The sequence below is a fragment of the Sander lucioperca genome, chromosome 5 (assembly GCF_008315115.2).
Source record: "Sander lucioperca isolate FBNREF2018 chromosome 5, SLUC_FBN_1.2, whole genome shotgun sequence".
Classification (NCBI taxonomy): Eukaryota; Metazoa; Chordata; class Actinopteri; order Perciformes; family Percidae; genus Sander; species Sander lucioperca.
In genome coordinates, this window is record NC_050177.1 from 33238422 (window position 1) to 33256236 (window position 17815).

Sequence of the window (17815 nt, forward strand, 5' to 3'; positions counted from 1 at the left end):
AGAGCTACTGCCGCCCCGTATTGGTAGAGCTCAGATATTGAGTTTCAAATGATCCCAAACATAGCATGCACAGCATTATTCTTCTCAAGACAATGAAAAGATAGCACTTACTGAGGTAAATGGTAAGTCTGGCAACCAAACAATTATGTTTGTATTCCTTACCATCTTTAATCTTCCCCAAATTGAGGAAATAGGCAGCCAGCAGCTCATCTACATTTGTTAGTGGAAGGTTTAGGAGTCTTGCACTTGTTGGTTGTTTCCTGCTCTCTGTTTTGGTTCATTTATGCTACTCTAGTCTCTCATCAACAACCACAGCAACTGTGTTTGACAGCTGAGAGTTGTTCAGTTAAAATTAATGCGTTAAGAGGGTTATTGTAACAGCTGTTTTACAAGCTGAATATTAAATAAACTTAATACATGCAAAATAAACACACAGCTAAATTTAGACACAAATGTAAATTTATTTAGTGCACTCGCCTGTAGATTCCCACATTCATGCAAATGCCTCGACCATAAAAGTTAAGGAGCACAACCAGGTCTCAGATGATTTATGAAGAATCATTTGCAATTCTCTCTTTGACCCCTTTTAACTTATTATGAATCCAAATCCCAGAACCTAAAGGCTCTGTGTGATTCAGTTGCCAGGAATTTGTATTTCAAATGAGCAGTGGTTCTGGATATGAATAATGAGGTTGTGGATTATTTGAATAAATATGGTGGAATATATTGAGTCTGATGTGTACAGACAGCTCCACCTCACCTGATTCAGATGGGACAAACCAGCTACCATCCTACTATAGGCATGGCCAGAGCAGGAAGTCCCACCCACATTATTACCCTAACCTTAGTCCTGCATTGCCAGACCTTCCTCCACAGCACTGCGGAGGAGGGTCTGGCTAGTCCACACAGCATTCCTGGATGGGAGAAAATTGTGCTCTGGTTTATTGGCATTTCTTTAAACCAATCACAATTGTCTTGGGTGGCGGAGCCACGAGGCCTCTGCAAAATAGCCTCAGGAAGGAACTTGTTTTGGTGGAACGTGTACGTTCAAAAGTTGTTTTAGTCGTGCAACAGAAAACTCAGATTGGACAGATAGTCTAGCTAGCTGTCTGGATTTACCCTGCAGAGATCTGAGGAGCAGTTAACCATAGTCCTCAGAAATCCACCTGAGTTTAAAATGCCAACACAAAGAAAGCAGAAGGTATTGGACATCAAAAAGAGTGAAATCCGGCGGAATTTCCGGCGGCACCTGAACAATCCCCAAAGTGGAACGTCGTGGATATAGACTACCCTAACCTTAACCACACAAAACGTTGATCTACCCATAACTATCTCTTATCTTAATTTATCAGTGAGTGTGTTTTAGCAAAGCCTTTGTTATACTTAAGGCACTGGTTCCCCATGTGGTTGTTGCAAGATTTATTAAAATTTTTGTCCTGTTCTTTTACATCATAAATAAATGGGACAACATTTTAGATTACGTTAATTTCTATATATATATATATATATATATATATATATAAAACATAGCAGACTGAAATAAATACCTAAATCATTGCATTATTTACCATATACAGTATATAACCCTTGTACAGATGAAGTTATGCCACAGCTAAGACTGGTGGTTTATGGAGTTTATGGCGTATTAGGATTAAAAGGGTTTATTGGACATGTGAAAAATGAAAACACAAACCTATTGCACCTAATTTCAGCTTGTCAAACATGTTGCATGTTTGGGGAAAGCAAAACTATGCTTGGAAGTTGTCATAAAGTAAGATTTCCACAGGGTCTTAAAAAGTCCAAAATTTCCAAATCAAAATTTTAGGCCTTAAAAAGATTCGCAAAAGTATTGTGTTCTAGGTCTTAAATCATTTTAAACAGGTCTTACATTTTCCTATGTTCATGTAACGCTCCCTCTAATGCTCATTGAAATGTTTTTTCTTTTAATTCTGTGGTGTTGTAGTTCTCTCTTTTGCTCGTCCAAATATAATTTGCTGTGTTTGTACAGATCATTGTTACTCGGTTGTCGCTTTCATTCAATTTGAATACATTTATTCACTATGCAAGTGCTTTTGTGACTCTGCATTTTGTTGTACTTTTGTCCCATGATATATGTCTTAAATTTCATTTTTAAAGGTCTTAAAAAGTCTTAAATTTGACATGGTAAAACATGCAGAAACCCTGTAAAGGGTACCTTTGTGAGCGTTATTTAACATTGACCATAACCTTCCAAATATTAGAAATATTAGGAAGCTGATGACTTTCCGAACTAGGTTTGACTCACCATAATTTACCACTATTTAGACATGTATATTAACCGTCTATATGAATCAAAGTGTGATTCTAACTATGGTGCATTTACATGAACCAATGTTTCACATGGTCTCTTCCAGCTAAAAAGACTTTGATCAGCCCACTAGGACCCTGAACGCCTCTCCAAACATGTGATAACATTTAAAAACATACATGCCTGTCAATCCGAAATTAGGGCTTTTGTTCTAGACTCCTGCACAGCTCACGATACACGGTCTGCATCCAAAAGCAATGTGAGTCTATTTTTACCGTGTCATACATTTGTCTGGGCTGTTCGGGGGCTGGTGACCTGCTTCCTCTGACAGCATGGAAATACAACTGAATGAGTTACTAATGAGATTATAACATGCATCTTAAAAATGGATTCTGGGTCACATTGGTCACAGTTGTAGGAGGCATAAACAGCTCACCGTTGTTACAGTTTGCAAAAGATTGAAACTGTGTTCATTTTGTAGGAATGAATGATTCATGTATGGTCTAAGGATATTTTAGTGCAATGTACTTAAATTAGTAGTCATCTTGGTGTATCTTATATTTTTTAAATCTTTTATTGAAAACCCAAACAGGTTGCTATTATACGTGTACCTTTTAACATGCAATTTTTTTTCTTCTCTCTTTATTGTTGGTTGGGTGCAATTTTAATGCAAAAAAAAAAAATTACATTAAAACTAACTCTGTAGTTATTTGTCTAACAGAGAAGAGGAAGTAAAGGTAAAGCAGAGAGATAAGAAAGCCATTGTGCGTGCAGCCAAATACCCTTCATAGTGGCATGCAACTAGCCAACGTAGAGGAGAGCAGAGGAACAAGGTATACCTTAGATTTCTTTAAATAATGCAATGATGGTTAAACTATAACCTGTATACTAAAACAAATTCAGAGGGTCTGTTTCTAATTGTCTTGTGCAATTTCATTAAGCTTCTATAAAGAATAATCGGACAAGCCTATGTTTAGGGCTGCAACCATTGACTGTAAATATTAATGGACAAAGCATCCGGTTCGGCGAAGTGCTGCAAATGCGGAAGTGCCTTAAACCTGCATTCTATCTGAATTCCAGCAGGGGGCGACACGTACGGTTGCAAAAGGAGGTCGGTTTCTGTAGAAGTCTATGAGAAAGTGACCCACTTCTCACTTGATTTATTACCTCAGTAAACATTTTCATAATGAGTTTATGGTCTCAATCGCCAGTTTGAAGTCTTCTGCAGTACAGAATGATAATTTTTTTAATAATGGTCTCGTTGATTTTTAAATCGACGATAAAGCAGAGGGTGTTTTAGGGCGTGGCTATGATGTGATTGCCAGTTAAAGTGTGTAACGTAACGTGGCTCCTCCCTCACTCCTCCCTCTTGTCTAAAATCGTCACATCCGCAACCAGGATGGCTGCGCCCGTAACGGCAAACTCGACGACTCATAGCAGATCTCCACAAACCAATGGGTGGCGTCACACATTGTTGGCACCTGATTATTTTTGTTATTGATTCATCTGCTTGTTTCTGCTGCCCCCATGTGATCAGAAAATCAGTTAATGCTGATTAAAAAGAAACATATTTTGCTCTAACTGCTGGTCTTGGTAAAAAAAGGCGGTATCAACTTTAATTTAATTACTTAAGTGTAATAAAGACACTACATGAACTATGTTGATATATCTAACTAACAACAATTGAATGAATAATTATCTCCCTGAGTTTTAGATTTAATTTGAATTGTTTAAATTGAATAAGCCGTAAGACTTAGGGAAAGGAAGTGCATCCCTCCACTATCTGTAACTCTCATACAGTTAGCTTTATAGAGCAAACTGTATATGCTCCAGTTTTAACTTTGATGCTGAACTGCAGTCAGGCTGGGAAATAAATCTGAATATCTCATGAAAATAATAGCACAACCATATTTTATGTCCCGCGGGGGTTTCCATATCCTTACCTGATAATAAATCACTCTTATAATGAGGTGAGGTGATGGTAATGACAGCGTTGCCTCTGGTGAGCTGCTATTTAAAGACATAAAGCAGAGGTGACCAGTGAAGCATAGAGGGCGAGAGACAATGTTCCCTTAGAGAGAGCGAGTTATGTCCTTTCTCTCCCCTCCAGAACATATTGGCACGTGTGAACACTCCCTTTCCCCATCTTTTTCTTCACACACATGCAGTGGAACACACCTGTATATACAAAAACACACATGTACCATATTCTTGTATGTTATACAAATACACTTCTCTATAAATACTATTTCTCTCTAGCTCTGTTCCTTCTCCCTTTTTTTTCTCTCTCACACACACCTACGCAAACACACTGTTTTGTATAACACAATGTGAATGTGTCCACCCCCATGAGGATAGGTCATATAACGTTCCCTCTGATGAATGGGGTAACAATGGAAAGCGCACGCGCACACACACACACACACACACACACACACACACACACACAGTGCGCTCATTTAAATACATGCAAATAGATACATGCACACAGACACACGTGCACATATCCCACAGTACAGTATGTACTTCATGTCAGTCAATAGCTGTACAGCTCTGGGAGTCTGGAACAGGACAAAGTGAAGAGTGAAGAAGGTGACTTTGTGTTGGCAGCATCCCAGACCTGCTCTCTTTGCTGGTCGGTACACTGAAAAAAGTCTGACATTGCTGTTGTTCGTTTAATGTGTATTTTCTCGTTGAAATAGCTGAAAATTATTAGTTTTTTCATTTAAAGTAAACGTTCTAGTTTATGTTTGTGGTTGAATCCATTTTCATTATATGGATACAATATCAATTGGCAGCGGGACATTAAACTGAATTTATTCATTTGATCAGAGCATTTTTATTAGATCTGTTGAAATTCTCGAGAAGCCAAACCCACGACACGCGTTCGTCCAATCAGCTGCCGGTCAGGGGCGTGGCGCATCAACCATGGATGTATGATGTTGCGACACCGCGCTTCAGTCGTGTCGGACATATGGATCTCTACCGTAAGGCTCACACCTGAATTATGAAATGTATGTCCCGGTAAATTCACCATGGGTGCTGCATGATGTCTTAGGAGTTGTGCTACTATTCACAGCTCCATGATTTATCCTCTGATGACATCAATAGTCTTGTTTCGGGTGTTCAGCTGAAGCAGACTGTTTCTCTTCATACATTTGAAACAGATGTTCAATGTTATCAATTTATTAAACAATACATATAAATGTGTTCTAAAGGAAAGTGTTCTAAATAGTCATTGATCAAAATGTATTAAAATCAATTTTTTCAAATTTGATTTACTATACGTTTGAAATAATGATAACTGTTAGTTTTTTATTTGAGACAACCTAAAATAATTCATTTAAGGATGTATAAATATTTAGCTTGACCCAACCTTTAAAAAGTGGTTGCTTGGAGTTAAACTTTTCAGGTTAAACTAAATGTCAACTATTTCGTGTGATTGATTACTTCAATTTTTTTAAGTTGATCCAAGTTTTTTTTTTTTTCAGTGTAGTGATCTGAAGGAATACGGAGAGTACTTGGTCCAAAGTCTGTGATTTGTAGCACTTACTACATGTGAACCTGGCCTGTTTGGAGGAGTTGCAGAATTATAGTTAAATTAACACAAGTGTTTTCTTTTTTTTCTTCTTTTCTTTTTTTTTTTTTTTTTGACGTTTTATTCATTCATTTGCAAATCAAGTCCGAGAACAAAATACATTACATACAGCACAGTTAATCATTAGTTACTGAAGCATATTCCCCTCTCGAAGGCATGAGCTCCTTTCTTTGCAATAATTCTAATCATAACACAACAGAGGGCTCAGCCCAGTTAACTTTAAAAGACACAATGAAAATTAGACCTATACCTTAGAATGAACTGTACCTAATTGTTGTACACAGCATATGCTATATAAATATACTATATACATAGCATATAGCCTAAAAAGGACAAAACTAACAAACAAAAATGAGCAAAATAAACAAAACAAAAACACCAGCAACAAAAAGAAAAATAAGATATACAAAATCATAATGTTGCACGTCATTTTGTTTTTTCTTTTGATTTTTTCCCCTTACCCCTCCTAAACCTCCTCCCCCCATGGATCTTTATCTAAATTTCCCTATGCCAAAACATTTTCAGATGTACTAAATGTATTAAGGTACAACAAAATAACTAAATAACAAAGATACACATACAAAATCAAATCATGTTCATCGCTAAAATGAGTGCATCCTTCCTGGCCTTAAAGTGCTTATATTATGCTCATTTTCAGGTTCATAATTGTATTTAGAGGTTATATCAGAATAGGTTTACATAGTTTCATTTTCAAAAAACACCATATTTGTTTGTTTTATAGAGAGTTTGTTTTATAATAATCCCTCTGTGACCAGGATGTCAGTCCATAACTGGCATGGATATTCACAGTTTGGGTAATAAGTTTACAGTTTGCCTTTGTTTTCTCTTCTAAATAAGTTTGGCGAAACTTTCTTTGATCATCTGACCGTCCTATCTGACTAATTTTTACCGATTCACAGCATTCCCAGATCTCAGCAAGTTCAGCAACAGTACAATGTAGCCTAATTATAACTAAAGGAAATGATAGGGGGGAAGAAAATCCAATAGATAAAAAAGAAAAGGAAGACAGAATATGATGATAAACAGTCCACCTCCTTTAATTAATATCCATTTAAATAGCACCCCCATGCAGCTTTTTTCAGCGTGTACGTGCCAAACATAGAAACAAACACAGAAGGATGCAAGGTTTTGTATGCTTAATTTATTTCTCACTGACATTGTTGATGAACAAATACACATTTTGAAGCCTGGTACCTCTCTCAGACTGACATGCAGATGCACAACAAAAGCAATGGTACACAGCAGCATTTGAAGGCAACACTGAGGAGCTGAAAGTCTCCAAAAAACCTGCCTTAACATCATTGTGCTGAGTAGTGGAATGCTTTCATGCCAAGACAATATACAAAAAAAGAAATGTGTTGCTGGGATCACTTAGGCACTTTCTAAAACATTTCTCACCCTCGAAACGTAACTGTTGGCCACTAGAACTGAACCATGAACACTGGCTGTCTATCACCATGAAATTACTGAGTAGGAAAGGAGTTATTTGAGCCATAATACTTCACACAAGGAAAGTTAGTATGCCATTGATATGTATCTGAACACAGAGCAGGACACTCTCTATGGAAACAGACAATTTGTTGAAATGTTATTACCACTGATTTGGAAAAAAGGGGAAAAAGAGAGAATTTGGACATACGAGCAAACAGAGAAAGTTTAAAATTCAACTGACAGCTATAACCTGATTTTAGAAGTTGAAGATGCGTCTGCTCTGACAGCCAGTCTGACTCTTCAATGACACCTATACTTTCTTTATGTACAGTATTCAACGCTCTGTTGTAGAGGCAGCCATTAAGTTTTGGGATCCCAACAGTTGTAAAATGCTATGTTTGGTCACTTTGTGTTGGATTTACTGTAAAAACAAGCTGTCAGTTATAGGAAAAGGAACATCAGTTTAATGTCAAATCGTTGTAATATGCGCTGCACATGAACATTTTTTAGGATTTATTTTTTTTCTGGCCCTGACAGTGCTCACTGGACATAGGAACTTCAAAAAGTAGTCAATATATGGCAAAATATGGCAGCTAATCCAGTGTTGGTGGACCACAAATTGTCAGTATTACTTACATTAACAACAATCAGCTTCACGCACAAAAGGAGGGACATGCTTATTGTACCTTTTAAATGTTGATTTTTAAATAAATCATAAAAAAAGGAATTAGTGGTAAACTGCTGTTTTGAATGCTGCCACATAGCCTACCTTCATGGCTGCTGCCACAGTTCTTCTGACCACTGGAGATGTTTTTTTAATATGAATATCCAGTAAAGTATTTCTTAATTTTCTCATCAGACTTTTGACATTACAGAGAAAATGTCTCTTAATTTGTTTCCCTAATATGACAAACTTTTAGCAGCCTGGAGTGTCACTTGAATCAAGAAGGAATGTATACATCTTTCCTTTAGGGAAAACGAAGATCTGAAAAACGTTGTGCAATTTGTGTGTTGAGAAAAATGACTCAAAAATGAAAAAGACAGTGTACTTTATATTATTAGGAATTTCGGGACAGTTCACGTTAGAAGGCATCTGTCTGAAATAGGAATGTAAACAGTATGAGGTCAACTGTGGATTCCCTTTACCAAAGCCTAAGCATGTAGTTTGGATTCATGGAGGTTGAGAGATGGTTGTCTGGCAAAACAGTTTCAGTAAAGGCTGTTTTTCTGCCCCACAGTGGTTATAACATAACAACGCGTTCTCATGAACGGGTTCGTATAGTATCGTACGAAAAATTATGCACACTAAAACGTATGATATCATACGAAAACTAGGAGACCGCCGGCTGTTCACGTGACATCGGCAACAGAGGTCTGTGACGCCGAGCGGCAGTTGCTAATTGTTTCAGCCGCTACAGAGCTTCGTGATGCGGCTACAGACCTCCGTCACAGCGTGTCATATCAGCAGCAGTTGGTAGATGTGTTTAGCCGCTAGAGAGCTCTGCGACACCGGCACCGTCAGGTCAGCGGAAGTTAGTGGTTTAGTTACCTAAGAATGGGTGACTGTGTGCCGGGTACAGAGCACTGCGAGCTGCCGATCGTTGTTGGTGGTTCAGTTACCCAAGAATAGGTGACTGTGTGCCGGGTACAGCGCACCAGGAGCTGCTGGTCGTGGTGCTCCGTTAGGTCAGCAGTAGTTGGTGGTTCAGTTACCTAAGAATAGGTGACAGTGTGCCGGGTACAGAGCACTGCGAGCTGCCGATCGTTGTTGGTGGTCCAGTTACCCAAGAATAGGTGACTGTGAGCCGGGTACAGATCATCGCGAGCTGCCGGTCGTTTTGGCGGAGATTACGGTTAAGTTTAGGCAAGACAAAGTAAGTGTTATGCGACGATGAGAGTTAAGTTTAGGCACCGAAACGACTAGTTAAGTTTAGGAAAAAGATTGTGGTTTGAATTAAAACACTCCCAAGGAACATGCATTTCCTGGGTGAAAGTCTTTTGTTTTCCCTGGGAAGCGAACTCCACTCCCTGGCTTGAAAGTCCTGTAACGCACACCCATACACCCCGACCCCCCTTCCTACACTGCCAGCCGCGTTCTTATACAGCACCAGTCAATGTGGTGCACACAGCAAAAAAAAAACTTCATACGAACGAATTTATATGAATTACAGTGCTTAATTTTTTCGTAGATTTTCGAACGTATGGTTCATGAGACAGGCTGAACATAATGTAGTTTAAGTATGACTGATATAGTTGACTTTCATCTGAGCTGAATGCAGGCTTTGGTTTAGGAATTCTTAATTATTGTCCTTTCTGTGGTAAAAATGAAAGAGAAAAAACATTGCTTGCATGACACTTGTACTTTCAGCCTTCTTGTATCATATCACAGTTTACGAGCTGAGGTACTTTATATGGCTTCATTATTTTCTTCAAAAAAACTAATAAACAATTAAGACATTTCCAACAAGCATTCAAATAATTTTATTGACCAGTAACCTACAATCTTTTTTATTACCCTCCTGCTCTTCTTCCATATTCCAAAGTGGTGCATTCATGCAGTCTGAATTCAAAGGTGCCTCCTCTCAGACCATTAACAATATTGAGCCATGCAGAATGTAGTGTGTTTAAATTATTCCACTTAAATATTCAAGAATGTCTTCCGAGGCGTTGACAATGACTCCTGGCACAGTGGGTGATTGATAAGATCCTTGTTAGCTGCACCAGTGAGATGACTGCAGGGATGTCAGCTGGTCTGTTGATCTGTTGGTCCAACATTTTGGTCCAGACTGAAATATCTCAACATCTACAGGATGGATTGGAATTAAATTTGGTACAGACATTTGTGGTCCACCGAGGCTGAATCCTGAGGACATTGGTGATCCCCTGACATTTCATACAGCGCCACCTGCAGGTCAACATTTCTTCCAGTCGAACACTTCATGAGAATACCTCTGAAGCTTATTGCTGAATCCCGATTGATGGTAATATAGCATGTTAACATTAGCATACAGTGCAGCTGTGCAGAGGTCTGACAAACTACAGCTTTAAGCAATGAACGTTGTAACAAATCAGCAACAAAGGGCTGAGCCTGACAAGCTGTCAGTGGTCGCAGAACAAAGGATAAACCCTTTTGATTTTCAACATGACTTGTCCTCAGTGCCACCCTCATTGCCCCACTAATGGTAAGGATCTTTAACAATAGCAAAAATAGACTAAAATGTTCATTCACCCAACAATTTCATTTTCTGGTGTGTAAGCATTTCAATCTCAGGGACTGCTACCGTGGCTAGAGGCAATATGTCTTTCATGAATCTCATTCCCATTCTGGCTAGTAAATGTGCCATTTAGTGGAAGCTTTCACCTAAAAATTCTACAGCCTCATAAATGCATCTGATTCCAGCCTGTCAGGCCAGAAGACATCAGACCCTGTCAGTGTTAGCAGCTTCCTCCATCCACTGTGCTGAGCAGTTTGGACTTCCTACAGTACTGTATACTTCAGGTTGAAGTCACTTCCTAACACTGAGGATGGTCATCTGTAGACACTCCTCCTTCAGAGCCACCAGTTCTGTCTTGTAGCTGTTTGTCTTGTCTCCATCAGCGTACACACAAGGCTGCTTCTTGGCTGCCAGCGGCGTGTCGAAAGTCACTGAACCAGCATTGAGCATGTCGGCGTTTGATGGTGAGGAAGAGGAGCGCCGTTTGCAAGCTGCAGAGAGTAAAGCTGAGAGAGCTCGGCCAACGTCGTGCCTCGCCCCCTCGTTGACAAAACAGTACAAAATGGGGTCGGCAACGCAGTTGAGGCTGGTCAGCGCCAACGATACATGGTACGCTGCAAACAAGCTCTCCTCTGAGCTGCAGTCACATGGCTTCTTTAGAAACATGACACTCCGCACCAGCAGGAGGATGTGGTACGGTCCAAAGCAGAGCAAAACGATCAGGATCAGACTCAACGCCAGACGCTGAATTTTGGCCTTTTCCTGACGCTCTGTTGAGACGTTGCAGCGCACTGCTACCAGGATCCCACGGTAGGCGACAAGCATGGCTGTCCATGGAGCGAGGAAGCCCAGAAACGTCCTGTAGAGGTTCATCCCTGCCACCCAGTCCTGCATGGGATACTTCTCAAAGCAGAAAGTGTGGTTGAATCGATCCTGGAAGAGCTCATCGTGGAAGAGAGGAGCAGAATTGGCTACGATCTCAATCGTCCACACCATGGCGCTGACCAGGATAGCTGCAGGACGTTCAGCAGAGGAGAGGAAAGAAGAGGAGTGAGAAATGTTCGACTTTGCAGCAACTTCTGTGTGAATATTGTATTGAAAGAAAACAGGGTGCTCTGAAATGAGACACATAAACACAGCTAAAAGAGTGATTGAGTGACACAATGTACCTAAGTAATAATTAATTTCACCAAACGGTAGGCTGAATACCATCTGTTTTAACCTTTGTGCGGTCCTCGGGTCAAATTTGACCCATTTTCAAAGTTTTTTTAATCAGAAATATGGGTTTCTTTTTATCCAAATTGCCCAAAAATAACTTGGATGCATGGAGGTACGCTGTATGGAACCAATACAACATTCTTCGCAGGTAAAATTAATGATCACTTTGATTGAATTTTGGTTGTTTTTAGAGATGCACCGATAGACCGGCCAGTGACCGGAATTGGCCGGTTTTCACGTGCTCGGCCATGACCGGCGACCGGCAGGTCAGTCTGACATATGCCGATTTCATGCCAGTCATTGCTACAATTAACTGACAACATAAGTTATACGACTTACAGTTCTCAAGGACGCACGCACATACGGACGCGACAGCACAGTCTCTTTTTCCTTTCTCTCAACTTTTCCGCCGTGTGTCGCACGTACCCGCTCGCTTTGGTAAGCGCATGTCCACGCTATTCTCGAACATGTAGGGAACCTTGTGAATTAACCTGCAACATGTCAGCTGTTTGGAAATTCTTCAGCGTGTGTGCAGAAAATAACAAGTTTGCAATATGCAACACCTGCAAGGACAAAGTAGGGCGTGGAGGGACGACACCAAAAACCTAAATCACATTTTTTTTGTTAGATATTGGATGTGAAAAGAAGGAAATTGTTCTAACATTGCACTTTAGATGTGTGTGAATTTCCCACTCCAGGAGTAATTGATATAGTTGTATTTTATAGTGATCCATTATCTGTTCAAAAAATTTTCTATGTTCTGTGCAAAATGTCAAAAGAAAATGTTAAAGAAAAGATAGAAAATAAATATTTGTGTGTGCTGTAAAGTGGTTAGAAAAAATGAAATCGGAATCCGTTGAAATCGGTATCGGCTGGCCTAACTCAATGAAAATTGGAAATCGGAATCGGCCTAGAAAGTTGTAATCGGTGCATCTCTACTTGTTTTACTGAATTTCATAGCATTTAAAAAAATGTTTAAATGTTTTTAATACAGTATCCTGACTAAACTTTCACATAAACCAGTCTGTGATTCACTCAACATCCTCTGATCTTAACTAGTAGTCAAAAAACATATTTTCTGCTTTTTTAACAAAAATATTAGATATGTCATTTAAATTAAGTTTATTGACCATGAATTAAAAAAAAACGTGGGGAAAACGACCCAGAAGGACAACAAGTTCATGGTCAACGGGAGGACAACACAAGGGTTAAAGAAAAATGTTATCTACAGGACACAATACTTTACGAAATGGTATTTGAGAGCCTCACTGTGACCCATATAAAGAGTTTCCATTCAAATTATTTTTCCAATTGGGGTAAAGAAAAAAAAAAATTCTAAATTTCATAATTTTGTATTTCTAGTATAGCTGTTTTTTGAAATGGGCTTAAGGTACGTATCATTACATATTATTAAAAGTAATGACTTCAGCAGACATCCTCATTTAATTAGTTATTTATAGAAACTTCTTTTGACATGGAAGTGATCTTATCTCTACACAAACTTAATTTCCTGTTATGTCAGGGAATGGCAGATTTGAATACGCACATCCATTCAGCGGGCTCAGCAGCAGCACAGTTTGAGGAAATAATCGTCAAATGCAATATCTTTATCCTGCAAAAACAGGATGAGATGCAGTACCGCATTTGTCAGATTTGAAAGCACTGACTCATTTTACTGGAAAGTTAGAAGCTTTTCCTTCCAATAAATGTTTCATTTTTGATTCATCCATCAGAAGTGCTAATTATGTAATTACACCTCTTTAACCAAGCTTAACTAAGCATAATTCATTTTGATTAGTTGTAGCATTTGTTTTATTACGTAAAAAGGAAAAGCCGATCCTTAACCCAACATACCTGTTTTGATTCGTCGAACCTTGCCGAAGCGCAGTGGATATGCCACGGCCAGGTACCTGTCCAGTGATATACAGCAGAGGAAGGCGATGCTGACGTAGATGTTGGTGTAGAAGATGAAGCCAAATAGCTTGCAGCTCTCCTGACCGTGGATCCAGTCATCGTGCTGCAGGAAGTAGTCGATCCACAGAGGGAGAGTGGTGATGTAGAGGAGGTCAGCCACTGACAGGTTGATCAGGTAGATGCCGAGCTCATTGCGTTGCCGTACCTGGAGGGACGAATGTGATGAAGGGAAGGAGGGGAAAGATGAAGGGAGGAAAGGATAGGGAGGCAGGAGTAAGAGATGGGTGACAAAGACAAATGGATGAAAATAGAAACAATGTGCAATGACAGAGAGGGTTTAGAGTGTTTTGTTCAACTTCTGTGCTTTTAGTTAAGTTAAACCGTCAGGAAAAGATAAGGACTCATGCAGTGTCTGTTTGCTCTTTATGCACATTTTTAAAACGTGACAGAAAATTATGTGTGTATTTCCATGAGCTGAAAATCATTTAGCCTCGTGAATGTCAAAACATGGAAGAAATGCAAAGTCTTTAAATGACTATGTCTGAATGTACTATTGTTGTATAGTGTCTCATACAGATGAATATATCCAATGCCTTTAAAAACTTGTGTGCACTTGGTAATATACTGCCACTCATGAGCGTACAACCACCACTTGGGCTTGTAAATGAGAGAGAGATGGACAGATATTTCGCCAGCAGCAGTTAAACTTGTCCATTTTATAGCTTCCATTAAGCTTTTCTAATTTGATTTGTCAGAACTTGGATTCACATCCAGCTACTAGGAGACAGTTCTGTTTCCCATGCAGTATTTATATTACAATGTTTATATTTAAGCAGAACTGCCCTGGTAAATAAATGGCACGCCAAGTATGTTCAGGTTTTGGATTCAGTTCAGGTGTTGTCATTTACGAAGCTGGTGGCTCTCAGAAATGCAGTTAATGCTGCCTATAATAACCACAATGCACCTGTGCTTCGAGTCGTGCTGTGCTTGGGCCAGGGCTCAAACTGAATGTAGAAAGTTGGTGTTTAGAAGTTGGAGAAGTGGCCTTGATGCTGAGATGGAAGCAAAACAATATGTTGAAATGTCACTCTCTTTTATGAGTTGGTGAACTTTTTTGAATGAAAAGTCAATAACAATTCTGTCTGCTGCTGCCAAAGTAAACTGACAGTCTGTGGGAAACACTGGAAATGTTTTATGCTGTATGAGAAAATATCACCAGTCCTCCGTTGACTGTATGTAGCTAACCATGTCAGACATGTTAGCTGTTATTACACAGTGAAAGTCATGTTACCTATTACTTCATAGTAACAGTAATTAGTTACAAAGCTCATTACATGACTTCCCTTCTTCTGTCATTTACAGAAAATCAAATATTGTTTAATGAGCAGCCAGCCCACACATTGAAGCTGCTACTCTGAAGTGTTGACCCTGCTTCACACACGAAAGCAGGGACTGATTTTAATAATTCCGTTCAGTTCAGTAATGATTTGTACACTGTAACTGACTATGTACTTTGTTTGTTTGTTGATGAAAGGTATGCAATCACTTTTTTATAATGCCATGACATTATGGTACTGCTTATGGTACTGTCTTGACTTCAGTATCAGGGCGTTAGGACAGTGGTGTATCTTGATGCGTCATGTGTGTCGTGATGACAGGTGCAACGTGCCCCTTTAGTAAGCTGTTGCTGTTTCAAAATCATTTGAGTAGAAAGAAAGGCCTATGTTAGCGCTGTCTAAGCTGCTGATTCAGCCTAATGAGTTCAAACCATTTTGCATCCCGTATAGAATATTTAGGTTATAAAGTAGTGTCTAAAAAAGTACAAAATAATCAGAGCTAGAACTCATTACATTACTTGTATGCTATTTATCTAAACTAGTACAGTGCCCGTTGAAAATGTGCCTGTTTGGAACGGGCCGATTGCTTGGCCTGTGGTACAGCTGCTTGTAGAACTCTTCAAAACCAAATTGTACCCCAAAATTACTTATAGAAGGACCCCAAACCACTTAATATGCATCTCCACTGTGTAGCCTGCTACTGACTTACAGTGTAGGCTACTTCTACATCAGAGGAAGACATTGTACTACTATATTTACCTGACAGAGAACGTGGCAGATTCAGAATTTTATTACAAAATATCACAATGAAAACGTGGAGTAATCAGACATTAGCCTCATGGACTCATGCGCTACCCACCTGGCACGTTATGAGAGCTAATCAGCACAGAGAGAGAGAGAGAGAGAGAGAGAGAGAGAGGCGGTGTTGTCTCGTGGCGTATAATCGTAAACGAATTTAACACTTCAGCAGAGGTGTTCATTTCCATACAGGTTTAGTGGCTTGACGGGTAACGGTGAAGTAGGGGATTTGATTTGCGGGGGTATTTTGGTGACGGTAATGTATTTTCTCGCATTGCACAGCGCTGTGAAGGAATAATCTCCGAGATTACGTTATGTTCTGCCTCTGTTTAGAAGTGGTGAATGTACAGCTCACAGCAACTTAATACGATATAGTGTCTGGCTTTTGTTTAATACTTAGTGTTGGCAGATGGCTTTTTTATTGAGTTTACACTTAGCGAAATGATAGACACTGAAGCCAGCGTCGTCTTTTCCCCCCACAACCTTATTCCACACAACAGTCGCGATGTTCCTTTCAGCTATCCACTCATACTCCAGGAAAGTGAAGAAAAGTTAGTTTGGTATATCCAGAAATCATGTAATGTTGGATGTAACGTTGGAAGCAGGAAAAACTGTACTGGAATCAAAGCATACATACATACAGATACTTCTCGCTTTAGATAGATGCCTACATGAAAGTTGTTTACATTGCTGTTTGAAAATTAGGAAAAAGAGATTTGTTCAAAGATTCATTAGATTCTAAACCCAACTATCGTGTGTGTGTGTGTGTGTGTGTGTGTGTGTGTGTGTGTCCTCACCTGCATGTAGGCTGCCCACAAGGCCATGCAGTTGGTGGGCAGCCCCAGAACGATGACTATGATGTAGAGCGTGGGCTGGAAGAACTGGTCCACCTTACTGTCCACATCACAGAAGGTGATGTTGCACATTGTCACGTGTGAAATGCTCTGAGTGTGTTTGTGAGTGTGTGCAGGTGTGGAATGTGTGTGTGTTCAGCTCCTCTCAGCTCTGAGTGTCCCTCTGTAGTTTCACTATATTCCAGCTCCAGCAGTTTGACAGTGACATGCCGACTCTGGCGTTCTGCTCGGCTACCACACGGCTGTCTGACATGAGCAACAGAAGAAAAGAGAACTGTCATGTCCGGGGCATTTCATGGTTCCTTTTTTTTTAAAACACTGTCCTTCTCGCCCAGGGGCCTTGCCATGTCATAATCCTCATTCACGCTTCATAGCCAGCCCTTGTGTCCCTCAACATGGAGGAAAAGAGAAGAAAGGAAGGAGCGAGGGATAAAATGTAGTGAAATAAAGTCTGCCTTATCGACGCTATGCCAGGCCTCCTGCGCCTGGACAGAGCCTCATCAATCTTTTAGAGATTAGAGGTCTGCCAGGTTTTACTGTAAAAAGGAGAGGCTGAACATCAATGTGTGTGTGTGTGTGTGTGTGTGTGTGTGTGTGTGTGGGTGTGTGTCTCAAGGTCCCGATGAAAAACAAAACTCCTCGGGGATGCTTGCACTAAAACACAGGAATGGCTTTACAGAGCTTCACCACTCTGGAGCCAAGAGGCCATCCGTTTACTCTGGACTGCAGAACATCTGCAAGAGAGAAAGAGAGACAGACAGACAGACACAGAGAAAGAAAGAGAGAGAGAGAGAGAGAGAGAGAGAGAGAGAGAGAGAGAGAGAGAGAGACAGACCGTTAAATTATGTTGCTTTATAATTAAACGTACAACAAAACAAAGACTAAATGTATTTATTGCATATGACATGATCTAGAAATGGTGACGTTATTTAATCTATTGATTTGTTTACAGGGACACGTTTTTCTGTGTTTAATCGTGTTGGTGAGCTAAACTAATGTATTTGAATGGGAAGCATATTACGTGATAACAGCACGATTATGGCAGCGATTAGTACTGAAAAGCCAGAAATCTGCGTAAAGAAGTAGGTTGGGGTGGTGGATGGGTCAAAAAACACAAGACTTTCACCCCGGAGACTGGTAGT

At 39.8% G+C, this 17815-nt stretch overlaps 1 protein-coding gene and 1 long non-coding RNA gene across 2 annotated transcripts in view; one reads left to right on the plus strand and one right to left on the minus strand.

Moving 5' to 3' along the window:
• The window catches only part of LOC116039747, a 28685-nt gene extending 17611 nt beyond the window's left edge, over nucleotides 1-11074 (plus strand). Inside the window, exon 3 of the long non-coding RNA XR_004102504.2 lies at nucleotides 11064-11074. This is a non-coding gene — a long non-coding RNA (uncharacterized LOC116039747). The remainder of the gene's footprint in view (nucleotides 1-11063) is intronic.
• gpr4 (G protein-coupled receptor 4) overlaps nucleotides 9523-17815 on the minus strand; it is a 66625-nt gene continuing 58332 nt past the window's right edge. The window contains exons 2-4 of the mRNA XM_031284694.2: nucleotides 16617-17407; nucleotides 13625-13889; nucleotides 9523-11565 (exon numbers count right to left, since the gene is read on the minus strand). Of these exons, the coding sequence (XP_031140554.1) occupies nucleotides 10844-11565; nucleotides 13625-13889; nucleotides 16617-16745 (1116 nt within the window). The 5' untranslated portion in view covers nucleotides 16746-17407 and the 3' untranslated portion in view covers nucleotides 9523-10843. The remainder of the gene's footprint in view (nucleotides 11566-13624; nucleotides 13890-16616; nucleotides 17408-17815) is intronic.